This window comes from Ranitomeya imitator, chromosome 8 (genome assembly GCF_032444005.1).
Source record: "Ranitomeya imitator isolate aRanImi1 chromosome 8, aRanImi1.pri, whole genome shotgun sequence".
NCBI lineage: Eukaryota > Metazoa > Chordata > Amphibia > Anura > Dendrobatidae > Ranitomeya > Ranitomeya imitator.
The window spans coordinates 4,693,085-4,709,535 of record NC_091289.1 but is presented as its reverse complement, the minus strand read 5'-3'; the positions used below and the strand labels follow the sequence as shown (position 1 = coordinate 4,709,535).

At 51.6% G+C, this 16,451-nt stretch overlaps 1 protein-coding gene across 6 annotated transcripts in view; it reads right to left on the bottom strand.

Annotated features, from left to right (window-relative positions):
- CACNA2D2 (calcium voltage-gated channel auxiliary subunit alpha2delta 2) overlaps window positions 1-16,451 on the bottom strand; it is a 215,488-nt gene that overhangs the window by 49,175 nt on the left and 149,862 nt on the right. For all 6 annotated transcript variants that reach the window (XR_011314924.1, XR_011314925.1, XM_069736089.1 and 3 more), the window contains exons 5-9: window positions 15,747-15,791; window positions 15,533-15,671; window positions 11,777-11,908; window positions 11,641-11,698; window positions 102-152 (exon numbers count right to left, since the gene is read on the bottom strand). Coding sequence is in view for 4 of the 6 variants with exons in the window: in XM_069736089.1 (XP_069592190.1) it covers window positions 102-152; window positions 11,641-11,698; window positions 11,777-11,908; window positions 15,533-15,671; window positions 15,747-15,791 (425 nt within the window). In the remaining 2 variants the exon portion in view is untranslated. The remainder of the gene's footprint in view (window positions 1-101; window positions 153-11,640; window positions 11,699-11,776; window positions 11,909-15,532; window positions 15,672-15,746; window positions 15,792-16,451) is intronic.

The following is a 16,451-nucleotide window of genomic DNA, read 5'->3' as shown; positions in this document are numbered from 1 at the left end:
GGGGGAGGACGGAGCGACACGGCACAGCGCAGCGGCCACAACCCATGCACCGCAGATTTACAGGAGGACTCGCAGGAACATCCCGGCTCCGTCATACTTACACATCCACTATGATCACCATGTCCTTCGGGGAGGACGCCCCCTGGATGTACCTGAAGGACAGATCAGAGAGTGAGGCCCCATCGCGATCGTCCAGTGATCAGACTGCAGGGCTGTCAGGAAAAAGGGCTGATAACAGGGAATAATAGACTGAATTCACCAGGCTAGCGTCCATTTATGTGCTAATCACGACTCTGCTCCCCAGGGATGGATGTAACAAGGCGGCCGGGAAAAACGCAGAAAGTTCTGTCTGTGATAACGGCGGAGCGCCACACATCAATATTACCGCTCGTACGCCGCCAACGAAAAAATGGCGACAACTCAAACACTGAAATAGCGACAAGCGAAACTTGCTCATCTCCTCCGTGTCCCAACATCTCCTGCTCGCTCTCACATTCGTCTGTCTCCATGTCTCCTGCTCGCTCTCATGTTCGTCTGTCTCCATGTCTCCTGCTCGCTCTTATGTTCAACTATCTCCATGTCTCCTGCTCGCTCTCACATTCGTCTGTCTCCATGTCTCCTGCTCGCTCTCATGTTCGTCTGTCTTCATGTCTCCTGCTCGCTCTTATGTTCAACTATTTCCATGTCTCCTGCTCGCTCTCACATTCGTCTGTCTCCATGTCTCCTGCTCGCTCTCACATTCGTCTGTCTCCATGTCTCCTGTTCGCTCTCACATTCGTCTGTCTCCATGTCTCCTGCTCGCTCTCATGTTCGTCTATCTCCATGTCTCCTGCTCGCTCTCATGTTCATCTGTCTCCATGTCTCCTGCGCGCTCTCATGTTCGCCTGTCTCCATGTCTCCAGCTCGCTCTAACATTCGTCTATCCCCATCTCTCCTGATCGCTCTCACATTCGTCTGTCTCCATCTCTCCTGCTCGCTCTAACATTCGTCTATCTCCATGCCTCCTGCTCGCTCTCACATTCATCTGTCTCCATGTCTCCTGCGCGCTCTCATGTTCGCCTGTCTCCATGTCTCCTGCTCGCTCTAACATTCGTCTATCTCCATCTCTCCTGCTCGATCTCATGTTCGTCTGTCTCCATGTCTCCTGCTCGCTCTCACATTCGTCTGTCTCCATGTCTCCTGCTCGCTCTCACATTCATCTGTCTCCATGTCTCCTGCTCGCTCTCATGTTCGTCTATGTCCATGTCTCCTGCTCGATCTCATGATCGTCTGTCTCCATGTCTCCTGCTCGCTCTAACATTCGTCTGTCTCCATGTCTCCTGCTCGCTCTCATGATCGTCTGTCTCCATGTCTCCTGCTCGCTCTCACATTCGTCTATCTCCATGTCTCCTGCTCGCTCTCATGTTCATCTGTCTCCATGTCACCTGCTCGCTCTCACATTCGTCTGTCTCCATGTCTCCCGCTCGCTCTCATGTTCATGTCTCCATGTCTCCTGCTCGATCTCATGATCGTCTGTCTCCATGTCTCCTGCTCGCTCTCATGTTTATCTGTCTCCATGTCACCTGCTCGCTCTCACATTCGTCTGTCTCCATGTCTCCTGCTCGCTCTCATGTTTATCTGTCTCCATGTCACCTGCTCGCTCTCACATTCGTCTGTCTCCATGTCTCCTGCTCGCTCTAACATTCGTCTGTCTCCATGTCTCCTGCTCGATCTCATGTTCATCTGTCTCCATGTCTCCTGCTCGCTCTCACATTCGTCTGTCTCCATGTCTCCTGCTCGCTCTCATGTTTGTCTATCTCCATGTCTCCTGCTCGCTCTAACATTCGTCTGTCTCCATGTCTCCTGCTCGCTCTCACGTTTGTCTATCTCCATGTCTCCTGCTCGCTCTCACATTCGTCTGTCTCCATGTCTCCTGCTCGATCTCATGATCGTCTGTCTCTGTCTCCTGCTCGCTCTCACATTCGTCTATCTCCATGTCTCCTGCTCGCTCTCATGTTCGTCTATCTCCATGTCTCCTGCTCGCTCTAACATTCGTCTGTCTCCATGTCTCCTGCTCGCTCTAACATTCGTCTGTCTCCATGTCTCCTGCTCGCTCTAACCTTCGTCTGTCTCCATGTCTCCTGCTCGATCTCATGTTCGTCTATCTCCATGTCTCCTGCTCGCTCTCACATTCGTCTATCTTCATGTCTCCTGCTCGCTCTCATGTTCATCTGTCTCCATGTCTCCTGCTCGATCTCATGATCGTCTGTCTCCATGTCTCCTGCTCGCTCTCACATTCGTCTATCTCCATGTCTCCTGCTCGCTCTCACATTCGTCTGTCTCCATGTCTCCTGCTCGATCTCATGATCGTCTGTCTCCATGTCTCCTGCTCGCACTAACATTCGTCTGTCTCCATGTCTCCTGCTCGATCTCATGTTCATCTGTCTCCATGTCTCCTGCTCGCTCTCACATTCGTCTGTCTCCATGTCTCCTGCTCGCTCTCACGTTCGTCTATCTCCATGTCTCCTGCTCGCTCTCACATTCGTCTGTCTCCATGTCTCCTGCTCGATCTCATGATCGTCTGTCTCTATGTCTCCTGCTCGCTCTCATGTTCGTCTATCTCCATGTCTCCTGCTCGCTCTAACATTCGTATGTCTCCGTGTCTCCTGCTCGCTCTAACATTTGTCAGTCTCCATGTCTCCTGCTCGCTCTAACATTCGTCTATCTCCATGTCTCCTGCTCGCTCTCACATTCGTCTATCTCCATGTCTCCTGCTCGCTCTCACATTCGTCTGTCTCCACGTCTCCTGCTCGCTAACATTCGTCTGTCTCCATGTCTCCTGCTCGCTCTCATGTTCGTCTGTCTCCATGTCTCCTGCTCGCTCTCACATTCTTCTGTCTCCATGTCTCCTGCTCGCTCTCACATTCGTCTGTCTCCATGTCTCCTGCTCGATCTCATGATCGTCTGTCTCCATCTCGCTCTCACATTCGTCTATCTCCATGTCTCCTGCTCGCTCTCACATTCGTCTGTCTCCATGTCTCCTGCTCGATCTCATGATCGTCTGTCTCCATGTCTCCTGCTCGCACTAACATTCGTCTGTCTCCATGTCTCCTGCTCGATCTCATGTTCATCTGTCTCCATGTCTCCTGCTCGCTCTCACATTCGTCTGTCTCCATGTCTCCTGCTCGCTCTCATGTTCGTCTATCTCCATGTCTCCTGCTCGCTCTCACATTCGTCTGTCTCCATGTCTCCTGCTCGATCTCATGATCGTCTGTCTCTATGTCTCCTGCTCGCTCTCACATTCGTCTGTCTCCATGTCTCCTGCTCGCTCTCACATTCGTCTGCCTCCATGTCTCCTGCTCGCTCTCACATTCGTCTGTCTCCATGTCTCCTGCTCGCTCTCACATTCGTCTGTCTCCATGTCTCCTGCTCGCTCTCATGTTCGTCTATCTCCATGTCTCCTGCTCGCTCTCACATTCGTCTGTCTCCATGTCTCCTGCTCGATCTCATGATCGTCTGTCTCTAGGTCTCCTGCTCGCTCTCACATTCGTCTATCTCCATGTCTCCTGCTCGCTCTCATGTTCGTCTATCTCCATGTCTCCTGCTCGCTCTAACATTCATCTGTCTCCATGTCTCCTGCTCGCTCTCACATTCGTCTGTCTCCATGTCTCCTGCTCGCTCTCACGTTCGTCTATCTCCATGTCTCCTGCTCGCTCTCACATTCGTCTGTCTCCATGTCTCCTGCTCGATCTCATGATCGTCTGTCTCTATGTCTCCTGCTCGCTCTCACATTCGTCTATCTCCATGTCTCCTGCTCGCTCTCATGTTCGTCTATCTCCATGTCTCCTGCTCGCTCTAACATTCGTATGTCTCCTGCTCGCTCTAACATTTGTCTGTCTCCATGTCTCCTGCTCGCTCTAACATTCGTCTATCTCCATGTCTCCTGCTCGCTCTCACATTCGTCTATCTCCGTGTCTCCTGCTCGCTCTCACATTCGTCTGTCTCCACGTCTCCTGCTCGCTAACATTCGTCTGTCTCCATGTTTCCTGCTCGCTCTCATGTTCGTCTGTCTCCATGTCTCCTGCTCGCTCTCACATTCGTCTGTCTCCATGTCTCCTGCTCGCTCTCACATTCGTCTGTCTCCATGTCTCCTGCTCGATCTCATGATCGTCTGTCTCCATCTCGCTCTCACATTCGTCTATCTCCATGTCTCCTGCTCGCTCTCACATTCGTCTGTCTCCATGTCTCCTGCTCGATCTCATGATCGTCTGTCTCCATGTCTCCTGCTCGCACTAACATTCGTCTGTCTCCATGTCTCCTGCTCGATCTCATGTTCATCTGTCTCCATGTCTCCTGCTCGCTCTCACATTCGTCTGTCTCCATGTCTCCTGCTCGCTCTCATGTTCGTCTATCTCCATGTCTCCTGCTCGCTCTCACATTCGTCTGTCTCCATGTCTCCTGCTCGATCTCATGATCGTCTGTCTCTATGTCTCCTGCTCGCTCTCACATTCGTCTGTCTCCATGTCTCCTGCTCGCTCTCATGTTCGTCTATCTCCATGTCTCCTGCTCGCTCTAACATTCGTATGTCTCCGTGTCTCCTGCTCGCTCTAACATTTGTCTGTCTCCATGTCTCCTGCTCGCTCTAACATTCGTCTATCTCCATGTCTCCTGCTCGCTCTAACATTCGTCTATCTCCATGTCTCCTGCTCGCTCTCACATTCGTCTATCTCCATGTCTCCTGCTCGCTCTCACATTCGTCTGTCTCCACGTCTCCTGCTCGCTAACATTCGTCTGTCTCCATGTCTCCTGCTCGCTCTCATGTTCGTCTGTCTCCATGTCTCCTGCTCGCTCTCACATTCGTATGTCTCCGTGTCTCCTGCTCGCTCTAACATTTGTCTGTCTCCATGTCTCCTGCTCGCTCTAACATTCGTCTATCTCCATGTCTCCTGCTCGCTCTCACATTCGTCTGTCTCCATGTCTCCTGCTCGCTCTCACATTCGTCTGTCTCCATGTCTCCTGCTCGCTCTCACATTCGTCTGTCTCCATGTCTCCTGCTCGCTCTCACATTCGTCTGTCTCCATGTCTCCTGCTCGCTCTCATGTTCGTCTATCTCCATGTCTCCTGCTCGCTCTAACATTCATCTGTCTCCATGTCTCCTGCTCGATCTCATGATCGTCTGTCTCTAGGTCTCCTGCTCGCTCTCACATTCGTCTGTCTCCATGTCTCCTGCTCGCTCTCATGTTCGTCTATCTCCATGTCTCCTGCTCGCTCTAACATTCATCTGTCTCCATGTCTCCTGCTCGATCTCATGATCGTCTGTCTCTAGGTCTCCTGCTCGCTCTCACATTCGTCTATCTCCATGTCTCCTGCTCGCTCTCATGTTCGTCTATCTCCATGTCTCCTGCTCGCTCTAACATTCATCTGTCTCCATGTCTCCTGCTCGCTCTCACATTCGTCTATCTCCATGTCTCCTGCTCGCTCTCACATTCGTCTGTCTCCACGTCTCCTGCTCGCTAACATTCGTTTGTCTCCATGTCTCCTGCTCGCTCTCATGTTCGTCTGTCTCCATGTCTCCTGCTCGCTCTCACATTCGTATGTCTCCGTGTCTCCTGCTCCCTCTAACATTTGTCTGTCTCCATGTCTCCTGCTCGCTCTAACATTCGTCTATCTCCATGTCTCCTGCTCGCTCTAACATTCGTCTGTCTCCATCTCTCCTGCTCGCTCTCACATTCGTCTGTCTCCATGTCTCCTGCTCGCTCTCACATTCGTCTGTCTCCATGTCTCCTGCTCGCTCTCACATTCGTCTGTCTCCATGTCTCCTGCTCGCTCTAACATTCGTCTGTCTCCATGTCTCCTGCTCGCTCTCATGTTCGTCTGTCTCCATGTCTCCTGCTCGCTCTCACATTCGTATGTCTCCATGTCTCCTGCTCGCTCTAACATTCGTCTGTCTCCATGTCTCCTGCTCGCTCTCACATTCGTCTGTCTCCATGTCTCCTGCTCGATCTCATGATCGTCTGTCTCCATGTCTCCTGCTCGCTCTCACATTCGTCTATCTTCATGTCTCCTGCTCGCTCTCACATTCGTCTATCTCCATGTCTCCTGCTCGCTCTCATGTTCGTCTATCTCCATGTCTCCTGCTCGCTCTAACATTCGTCTGTCTCCATGTCTCCTGCTCGATCTCATGATCGTCTATGTCCATGTCTCCTGCTCGCTCTCATGTTCGTCTGTCTCCATGTCTCCTGCTCGCTCTCACATTCGTCTATGTCCATATCTCCTGCTCGCTCTCAAGATCGTCTGTCTCCATGTCTCCTGCTCGTTCTCATGTTCATCTGTCTCCATGTCTCCTGCTCGCTCTCATGATGGTCTGTCTCCATGTCTCCTGCTCGCTCTCACATTCGTCTGTCTCCATGTCTCCTGCTCGCTCTCACATTCGTCTGTCTCCATGTCTCCTGCTCGCTCTCATGTTCGTCTGTCTCCATGTCTCCTGCTCGCTCTCATATTCGTCTATGTCCATGTCTCCCGCTCGCTCTCATGTTCGTCTGTCTCCATGTCTCCTGCTCGCTCTCACATTCGTCTGTCTCCATGTCTCCTGCTCGCTCTAACATTCGTCTGTCTCCATGTCTCCTGCTCGCTCTCACATTCGTCTGTCTCCATGTCTCCTGCTCGCTCTCATGTTCGTCTGTCTCCATGTCTCCTGCTCGCTCTCACATTCGTCTATGTCCATGTCTCCCGCTCGCTCTCATGTTCGTCTGTCTCCATGTCTCCTGCTCGCTCTCACATTCGTCTGTCTCCATGTCTCCTGCTCGCTCTAACATTCGTCTGTCTCCATGTCTCCTGCTCGCTCTAACATTCGTCTGTCTCCATGTCTCCTGCTCGCTCTCATGTTCATCTGTCTCCATGTCTCCTGCTCGCTCTCATGTTCGTCTGTCTCCATGTCTCCTGCTCGCTCTCATGATCGTCTGTCTCCATGTCTCCTGCTCGCTCTCATGTTCATCGGTCTCCACGTCTCCCACTCGCTCCCACATTCATCTACCTTTCTGCTTGCTCCCATTTTGTCTACCTTTCCGCTCGCTCCCACATTCGTCTACCTTTCCGCTCGCTCCCACATTCGTCTACCTTTCCGCTCGCTCCCACGTTCGTCTACCTTTCCGCTCGCTCCCACGTTCGTCTACCTTTCCGCTCGCTCCCACATTCGTCTACCTTTCTGCTCGCTCCCACATTTGTCTACCTTTCTGCTCGCTCCCACGTTCGTCTAACTTCCTGCTTGCTCCCATTTTTGTCTACCTTTCCGCTCGCTCTCACATTCGTCTACCTTTCCGCTCACACCTGCGGCAATTTTCTAGGTGTGGTTACGCGAGAGATTGATCAGAATATTGAGGCTGTGTAGCCTCACCCCTTTGGTCAGTGTTTGGTGCCTGTTGGTGGATGGTTTACAATTCCAGGTGAGACCGCGCCATTCCTCACACATTGGCTGTTGTATCTCTCACCCTTCCACTCTCGTGACAAACTTCGCTTAGTGTTTACCAACTTAATCGCGCTCCTCTAATAAAAACACAAAGCTGCGGCGGCGACAGAACATACACATAACAATGTACACACGAGCGTCTCAAGGTGCTCTCTCCGTTATTTGAGGCATTTTCCAGCAGCAGTGATGCGTGAAATGAAAATTGGACAGAGGTGCACAGAGGTGGGAGAGACGGAGACAGACGATGAGCGCGAACAGAAGACGCAGGGACACAGAGACAGACGATGAGCATGAGAACGAGCAAAAGACAGGGAGATACAGAGACAGACGAGCATGAGAGCGAGCAAAAGACAGAAATACAGAGACAGACGATGAGCATGAGAGCGAGCAAAAGACAGGGAGATACAGAGACAGACGATGAGCATGAGAGCGAGCAGAAGACACGGAGATACAGAGACAGACGATGAGCATGAGAACGAGCAAAAGACAGGGAAATACAGAGACAGATGATGAGCATGAGAGCGAGCAAAAGACAGGGAGATACAGAGACAGACGATGAGCATGAGAACGAGCAAAAGACACGGAGATACAGAGACAGACGATGAGCATGAGAGCGAGCAAAAGACACGGAGATACAGACGAGCATGAGAGCGAGCAAAAGACAGGGAGATACAGAGACAGACGAGCATGAGAGCGAGCAAAAGATGGAAATACAGAGACAGATGAGCATGAAAGCGAGCAAAAAACACGGAGATACAGAGACAGATGATGAGCATGAGAGCGAGCAAAAGACACGGAGATACAGAAACAGACGAGCATGAGAGCGAGCAAAAGACAGGGAGATACAGAGACAGACGATGAGCATGAGAGCGAGCAAAAGACGGAAATACAGAGACAGACTATGAGCATGAGAGCGAGCAAAAGACACAGAGATACAGAGACAGACGATGAGAATGAGAGCGAGCAGAAGACATGGAGATACAGAGACAGACGGTGAGCATGAGAGCGAGCAAAAGACGGAAATACAGAGACAGACGAGCATGAGAGCGAGCAAAATACACGGAGATACAGAGACAGACGATGAGCATGAGAGCGAGCAAAAGACGGAAATACAGAGACAGATGATGAGCATGAGAGCGAGCAAAATACAGGGAGATACAGAGACAGACGAGCATGAGAGAGAGGAGAAGACACGGAGATACAGAGACAGACAATGAGCATGAGAGCGAGCAAAAGACACAGAGATACAGAGACAGACGAACATGAGAGCGAGCAAAAGACACGGAGATACAGAGACAGAAGATGAGCATGAGAGTGAACAAAAGACACGGAGATACAGAGACAGACGATGAGCATGAGAGCGAGCAAAAGACACGGAGATACAGAGACAGATGATGAGCATGAGAGCGAGCAAAATACAGGGAGATACAGAGACAGACGAGCATGAGAGAGAGGAGAAGACACGGAGATACAGAGACAGACAATGAGCATGAGAGCGAGCAAAAGACACAGAGATACAGAGACAGACGAACATGAGAGCGAGCAAAAGACACGGAGATACAGAGACAGAAGATGAGCATGAGAGTGAACAAAAGACACGGAGATACAGAGACAGACGATGAGCATGAGAGCGAGCAAAAGACACGGAGATACAGGTACAGATGATGAGCATGAGAGCGAGCAGAAGACACGGAGATACAGAGACAGATGATGAGCATGAGAGCGAGCAAAAGACACAGAGATACAGAGACAGATGATGAGCATGAGAGCGAGCAAAAGACACGGAGATACAGAGACAGATGATGAGCATGAGAGCGAGTAAAAGACAGGGAAATACAGAGACAGATGATGAGCATGAGAGCGAGCAAAAGACACAGAGATACAGAGACAGATGATGAGCATGAGAGCGAGCAAAAGACACAGAGATACAGAGACAGATGAGCATGAGAGCGAGCAGAAGACACGGAGATACAGAGACAGATGATGAGCATGAGAGCGAGCAAAATACAGGGAGATACAGAGACAGACGAGCATGAGAGCGAGCAGAAGACACGGAGATACAGAGACAGATGATGAGCATGAGAGCGAGCAAAAGACACAGAGATACAGAGACAGATGATGAGCATGAGAGCGAGCAAAAGACACGGAGATACAGAGACAGATGATGAGCATGAGAGCGAGTAAAAGACACGGAGATACAGAGACAGAAGATGAGCATGAGAGTGAACAAAAGACACGGAGATACAGAGACAGACGATGAGCATGAGAGCGAGCAAAAGACACGGAGATACAGAGACAGATGATGAGCATGAGAGCGAGTAAAAGACAGGGAAATACAGAGACAGATGATGAGCATGAGAGCGAGCAAAAGACACAGAGATACAGAGACAGATGATGAGCATGAGAGCGAGCAAAAGACACAGAGATACAGAGACAGATGAGCATGAGAGCGAGCAGAAGACACGGAGATACAGAGACAGATGATGAGCATGAGAGCGAGCAAAAGACGGAAATACAGAGACAGACTATGAGCATGAGAGCGAGCAAAAGACACAGAGATACAGAGACAGACGATGAGAATGAGAGCGAGCAGAAGACATGGAGATACAGAGACAGACGGTGAGCATGAGAGCGAGCAAAAGACGGAAATACAGAGACAGATGAGCATGAGAGCGAGCAAAAGACACGGAAATACAGAGACAGACGAGCATGAGAGCGAGCAAAATACACGGAGATACAGAGACAGACGATGAGCATGAGAGCGAGCAAAAGACGGAAATACAGAGACAGATGATGAGCATGAGAGCGAGCAAAATACAGGGAGATACAGAGACAGACGAGCATGAGAGAGAGGAGAAGACACGGAGATACAGAGACAGACAATGAGCATGAGAGCGAGCAAAAGACACAGAGATACAGAGACAGACGAACATGAGAGCGAGCAAAAGACACGGAGATACAGAGACAGAAGATGAGCATGAGAGTGAACAAAAGACACGGAGATACAGAGACAGACGATGAGCATGAGAGCGAGCAAAAGACACGGAGATACAGAGACAGATGATGAGCATGAGAGCGAGCAGAAGACACAGAGATACAGAGACAGATGATGAGCATGAGAGCGAGCAAAAGACACAGAGATACAGAGACAGATGATGAGCATGAGAGCGAGCAAAAGACACGGAGATACAGAGACAGATGATGAGCATGAGAGCGAGTAAAAGACAGGGAAATACAGAGACAGATGATGAGCATGAGAGCGAGCAAAAGACACAGAGATACAGAGACAGATGATGAGCATGAGAGCGAGCAAAAGACACAGAGATACAGAGACAGATGAGCATGAGAGCGAGCAGAAGACACGGAGATACAGAGACAGATGATGAGCATGAGAGCGAGTAAAAGACACAGAGATACAGAGACAGACGATGAGCATGAGAGCGAGCAAAAGACGGAGATACAGAGACAGACGATGAGCATGCAGAAGACGTGGGGACGAGAAACAATGAGTCTCAAAGTGAGCAGAAGAAGCATGGACCCCGAGAAGACGTGGGGACGAGGAGACAGGTGAAGAGCACAGGAGCGAGCACAGGACGCAGACACGACACCTGGACACATGTGAGGGGCGGTGGGGGCAGAGCAGACATTGTAGTACATGGACCAATCACAGCAGCCGTCAATGACACAGAACATGATGGCGCCCCCCACAGGACAAATCTATGACGTGAGGACGTCCAATAAAACCCAACGTGCAGAGCAAAAGACGCCATAAACATAACGGAAAGTTTTGCGGCATTCATATGTTTATTCCCATAGCACCCAACATCTCTGCTTGCTGTTAGTAAAGGCAAACGTTTTGATACATACAGAGGCTACAATCCAGAGCTCATACTTCCACTGCTGATGGTTTGCTACAATTGTATCCAGTGTAAACAATCCTCCACAACCTAGACTCCAGACTGATGCATTAAATACACTGACACATTGTAACAAAACAACAGGGCTGTGCTGCGGATGTATCCGGCAATTCTAAGCTCACTAGAACCCATAACCTCTCTGCTGATCCATAGTCACACATGGATACAACTGTAACAAACCCTCAGCAGTGAGCAGTATTAGGCCAGCAGGGATGAAGCAGAGGTCATCAGATGCAGAAGTAGGGAGGTGGGATGCGAGGGGACGCCCGCTGTACTCACCACGGCCTCCTGCGGACGTCGTACAGGTCGATCTTACTGGGAGCCCTCCAGCGGGTGGCTGTGATGACAGACAGCAGAGTTAGGGCCTCCAGCACTCGATGAGCCGCCATGACGCCACCGTCTCCGCAGCTCTTACCTGGGTAGTATCGGGTCACGCCGGTGGCGCTGCCGAACACCTGCCACAGCAGAGTGGGGTCCTCCTGCCGGTTCTGGATGAAGACGTTCTCCAAGGCGTCCGTCCAATTCAGCTCGTTCAGGATGACGGTAGCTGGTGAGACAGGGGGCAGCGGCAGGGAGAGGGGTCAGCCATAGGGAGACCGGGGAGATCAGGGGTCTGCGCTCACGAGCAGAGATGGGCGACCCCAAGAGTAAAGTTCAGCGTCCATACCAAACACCTATTGTTCGGGCACCGATCACGGACCACCAGAGAGTCCGTGTCACTGTTCGGCTTTGGCCCCCAAATACCGAGTGTTTCTGGTGCCGTCATGTGCGCAACAGCGCAGCAAGCAAAGTCTACAGCTGTCAGTTTTACCTGGCTGCTTATAAAATACGGGGGAACCCAAAAATATATACATTTTTTTAAATTATTTACAGCGCAGGAGCAGCTGATGAGTACTCCCATTAGCTCCTGCTCTCATTGTTATTAGCTGCAGCAGGTGTTGGATGATGGGAGCAGTAGTCCCATCAGCTCCTGCTCTCAGTTATTAGCTGCAGCAGGTGTTGGATGATGGGAGCAGTAGTCCCATCAGCTGCTCCTGCTCTCACTTATTAGCTGCAGCAGGTGTTGGATGATGGGAGCAGTAGTCCCATCAGCTGCTCCTGATCTCCCTGTTATTAGCTGCAACAGGTGTTGGATGATGGGAGCAGTAGTCCCATCAGCTGCTCCTGATCTCCCTGTTATTAGCTGCAACAGGTGTTGGATGATGGGAGCAGTAGTCCCATCAGCCGCTCCTGCTCTCACTGTTATTAGCTGCAGCAGGTGTAGGATGATGGGAGTAGTAGTCCCATCAGCTGCTCCTGATCTCCCTGTTATTAGTTGCAACAGGTGTTGGATGATGGTAGCAGTAGTCCCATCAGCCGCTCCTGCTCTCACTGTTATTAGCTGCAGCAGGTGTCGGATGATGGGAGCAGTAGTCCCATCAGCTGCTCCTGCTCTCACTGTTATTAGCTGCAGCAGGTGTCGGATGATGGGAGCAGTAGTCCCATAAGCTCCTGCTCTGTTATTAGCTGCAGCAGGTGTTGGATGATGGGAGCAGTAGTCCATCAGCTGCTCCTGTTCTCACTGTTATTAGCTGCAGCAAGTGTCGGATGATGGGAGCAGTAGTCCCATCAGCTCCTGCTCTGTTATTAGCTGCAGCAAGTGTTGGATGATGGGAGCAGTAGTCCCATCAGCTCATGCTCTGTTATTAGCTGCAGCAGGTGTTGGATGGGAGCAGTAGTCCCATCAGCAGCTCCTGCTCTCACTGTTATTAGCTACAGCAGATGTCGGATGATGGGAGCAGTAGTCACATCAGCTCCTGCTCTGTTACTAGCTGCAGCAGGTGTTGGATGATGGGAGCAGTAGTCCCATCAGCCGCTCCTGCTCTCCCTGTTATTAGCTGCAGCAGGTGTTGGATGGGAGCAGTAGTCCCATCAGCCGCTCCTGCTGTTATTAGCTGCAACATGTGTTGGATGATGGGAGCAGTAGTCCCATCAGCCGCTCCTGCTCTCCCTGTTATTAGCTGCAGCAGGTGTCGGATGATGGGAGCAGTAGTCCCATCAGCCGCTCCTGCTCTCACTGTTATTAGCTGCAGCAGGTGTCGGATGATGGGAGCAGTAGTCCCATCAGCCGCTCCTGCTCTCACTGTTATTAGCTGCAGCAGGTGTCGGATGATGAGAGCAGTAGTCCCATCAGCCGCTCCTGCTCTCACTGTTATTAGCTGCAGCAGGTGTCAGATGATAGGAGCAGTAGTCCCATCAGCAGCTCCTGCTCTCACTGTTCTTAGCTGCAGCAGGTGTCGGATGATGGGAGCAGTAGTCCCATCAGCAGCTCCTGCTATTAGCTGCATCAGGTGTCAGATGATGGGAGCAGTAGTCCCATCAGCTCCTGCTGTGTTATTAGCTGCAGCAGATGTTGGATGATGGGAGCAGTAGTCCCATCAGCCGCTCCTGCTCTCACTGTTATTAGCTGCAGCAGGTGTTGGATGATGGGAGCAGTAGTCCCATCAGCTGCTCCTGCTCTGTTATTAGCTGCAGCAGGTGTTGGATGATGGGAGCAGTAGTCCGATCAGCCACTCCTGCTCTCACTGTTATTAGCTGCAGCAGGTGTCGGCTGATGGGAGCAGTAGTTCTATCAGCCGCTCCTGCTCTCACTGTTATTAGCTGCAGCAGGTGTCGGATGATGGGAGCAGTAGTCCCATCAGCTCATGCTCTGTTGTTAGCTGCAGCAGGTGTTGGATGATGGGAGCAGTAGTCCCATCAGCCGCTTCTGCTCTCACTGTTATTAGCTGCAGCAGGTGTCAGCTGATGGGAGCAGTAGTCCCATCAGCCGCTCCTGCTCTCATTGTTATTAGCTGCAGCAGGTGTCGGATGATGGGAGCAGTAGTCCCATCAGCTGCTCCTGATCTCCCTGTTATTAGCTGCAACAGGTGTTGGATGATGGGAGCAGTAGTCCCATCAGCCGCTCCTGCTCTCACTGTTATTAGCTGCAGCAGGTGTCGGATGATGGGAGCAGTACTCCCATCAGCTGCTCCTGATCTCCCTGTTATTAGCTGCAACATGTGTTGGATGATGGGAGCAGTAGTCCCATCAGCCCCTCCTGCTCTCACTGTTATTAGCTGCAGCAGGTGTCGGATGATGGGAGCAGTAGTCCCATCAGCTGCTCCTGCTCTCACTGTTATTAGCTGCAGCATGTGTCGGATGATGGGAGCAGTAGTCCCATCAGCTCCTGCTCTGTTATTAGCTGCAGCAGGTGTTGGATGATGGGAGCAGTAGTCCCATCAGCTGCTCCTGCTCTCACGGTTATGAGCTGCAGCAGGTGTTGGATGATGGGAGCAGTAGTCCCATCAGCTGCTCCTGCTCTGTTATTAGCTGAAGCAGGTGTTGGATGATGGGAGCAGTAGTCCTATCAGCCGGCACCAATGACCGGAGGTAAACCTTGTCTGCTGGGAACCGCGTCTCTGTGACCGATGGGGATGATTTTACCGCCAATCAGAAGCGGTGCTTGTCGTGCTTTCATGTCCATGACATCGTGGCAAACGCTGGATGCTCGTGCTCACCATCCAAGTGAATGGGGTCCGGGGTCGGCTGCTGTCCTGGTACCTGAACCCAAAGTTTTATTTAACTGTTTCTCAGAACCCGAAAATCAGGGGTCCGCACATCTCTACTCACGATGAGACAATCAGGAGCAAAGGAGAAAAAGAAAAAAGAAAAATGCCGAAGAGGTGGGGGCAGTGGAGGCGACATTTGGGAAGTTCACATTACAGATCGACGTTTAATCGATGTCATTAAAGGGCCGGCGACCTGTCTTCTGTGAATAGAGGACGAGTCTTGTGTGATTCAAAAGTTCAGGCAGTTTCTTCCCATGTTCAAGATCTCTGCTTGCTGTCAGCGAAAGGAAACACCGACTGCTTACAAGTATGTGTCACACTGTTACGTTCCCAGACTACCACATTATCAGTGTAGCCAATCCTGGACTCACAAATACACACTGTAGCAAACCTTCAGCTGCGGAGCGCATGGTTTGTGCCTCTGAATGTACCGGTAGATGATAATAGTTTCCCAGTCAATGACAGAAAGCAGAGATTCTGAAAATGGCCCAGAATGGACCACAAGGTGCTGACTGCTCCCAGGATGCAATGTGCGCTATGCCGTCGGCAGACTACAACTCCCAGCAGGCACCTCGGGTACTCACAGCCCTTGTAGATGTCTGTCGGGATCTGCACCGCCGTGTACGAGTAATTCACTTTCGTCCTGAAGTTTGGATCGTCGCTGAACTCCAGCTTTAGGGAGTTTGACGGCTCCCGAGGTTCATCCTCGCCCTCCAGATCTTCCTAAAAGAGGAGAAGGACAATGAGCCCCAAAAGAGGCGAGAACGCGGACCACCCCGGAGACGTCGCGGGACTCACGTATTCTGTGTCCGCCTTGGAGTCGTAATATTCAATATCTTCTTCCTAAAAGGAGAGAAAGGCAGTAAAAATGCTGCTGAAATACTCTGTGCCGCTGGCAGCCCGCAGGATATGATGTGACGCGTGGCCGCGCCGCTCCCTTACGTGGTCACCGCACCGGATTGTGCACACGTCTCGGCACACGAGGGGAGTGGGATACCGCCACAATAATCCCCCCACCCTGACCGCGGCTCAGACGTGCGTGCAGGACGGCGTCAGTCCGTGCGCTGACAGTAACAGATCATCTCCCAGGCTGCAGTCTCGCTCCAGCTCCGATCCATTGCTATTCCAGTCATTCTTCCCCCGATCCCGCACCGTCGCCCCCCCTCCTCCTCCTCGCCGACCCCCTCCTGCCCCCCCCGCTCCTCGCCCCGGAGCGTAATGAAACCTGACATTATATCAAACATTATAAAGACTCTCATTTGATGAAGATCATTCGTCAACACACAAACCTATTAACCAGCAGAAAGCGCCGGCCGTGCGCCTCTCCCCGAGCACGTGCGCTGGATCCGAGAGCGCCGCACCTCACGCCGCAGACTCATTCTGACTGCAGATCACACGCGCCGCGCTCCGCGCTACCAACGTTCAGGTGAACTCACCCTCAAGGTCATTGCCAAGGACGAGACTGAAAAAATCTGTTCTTAAACGGCCGCACTTTGCTTATTG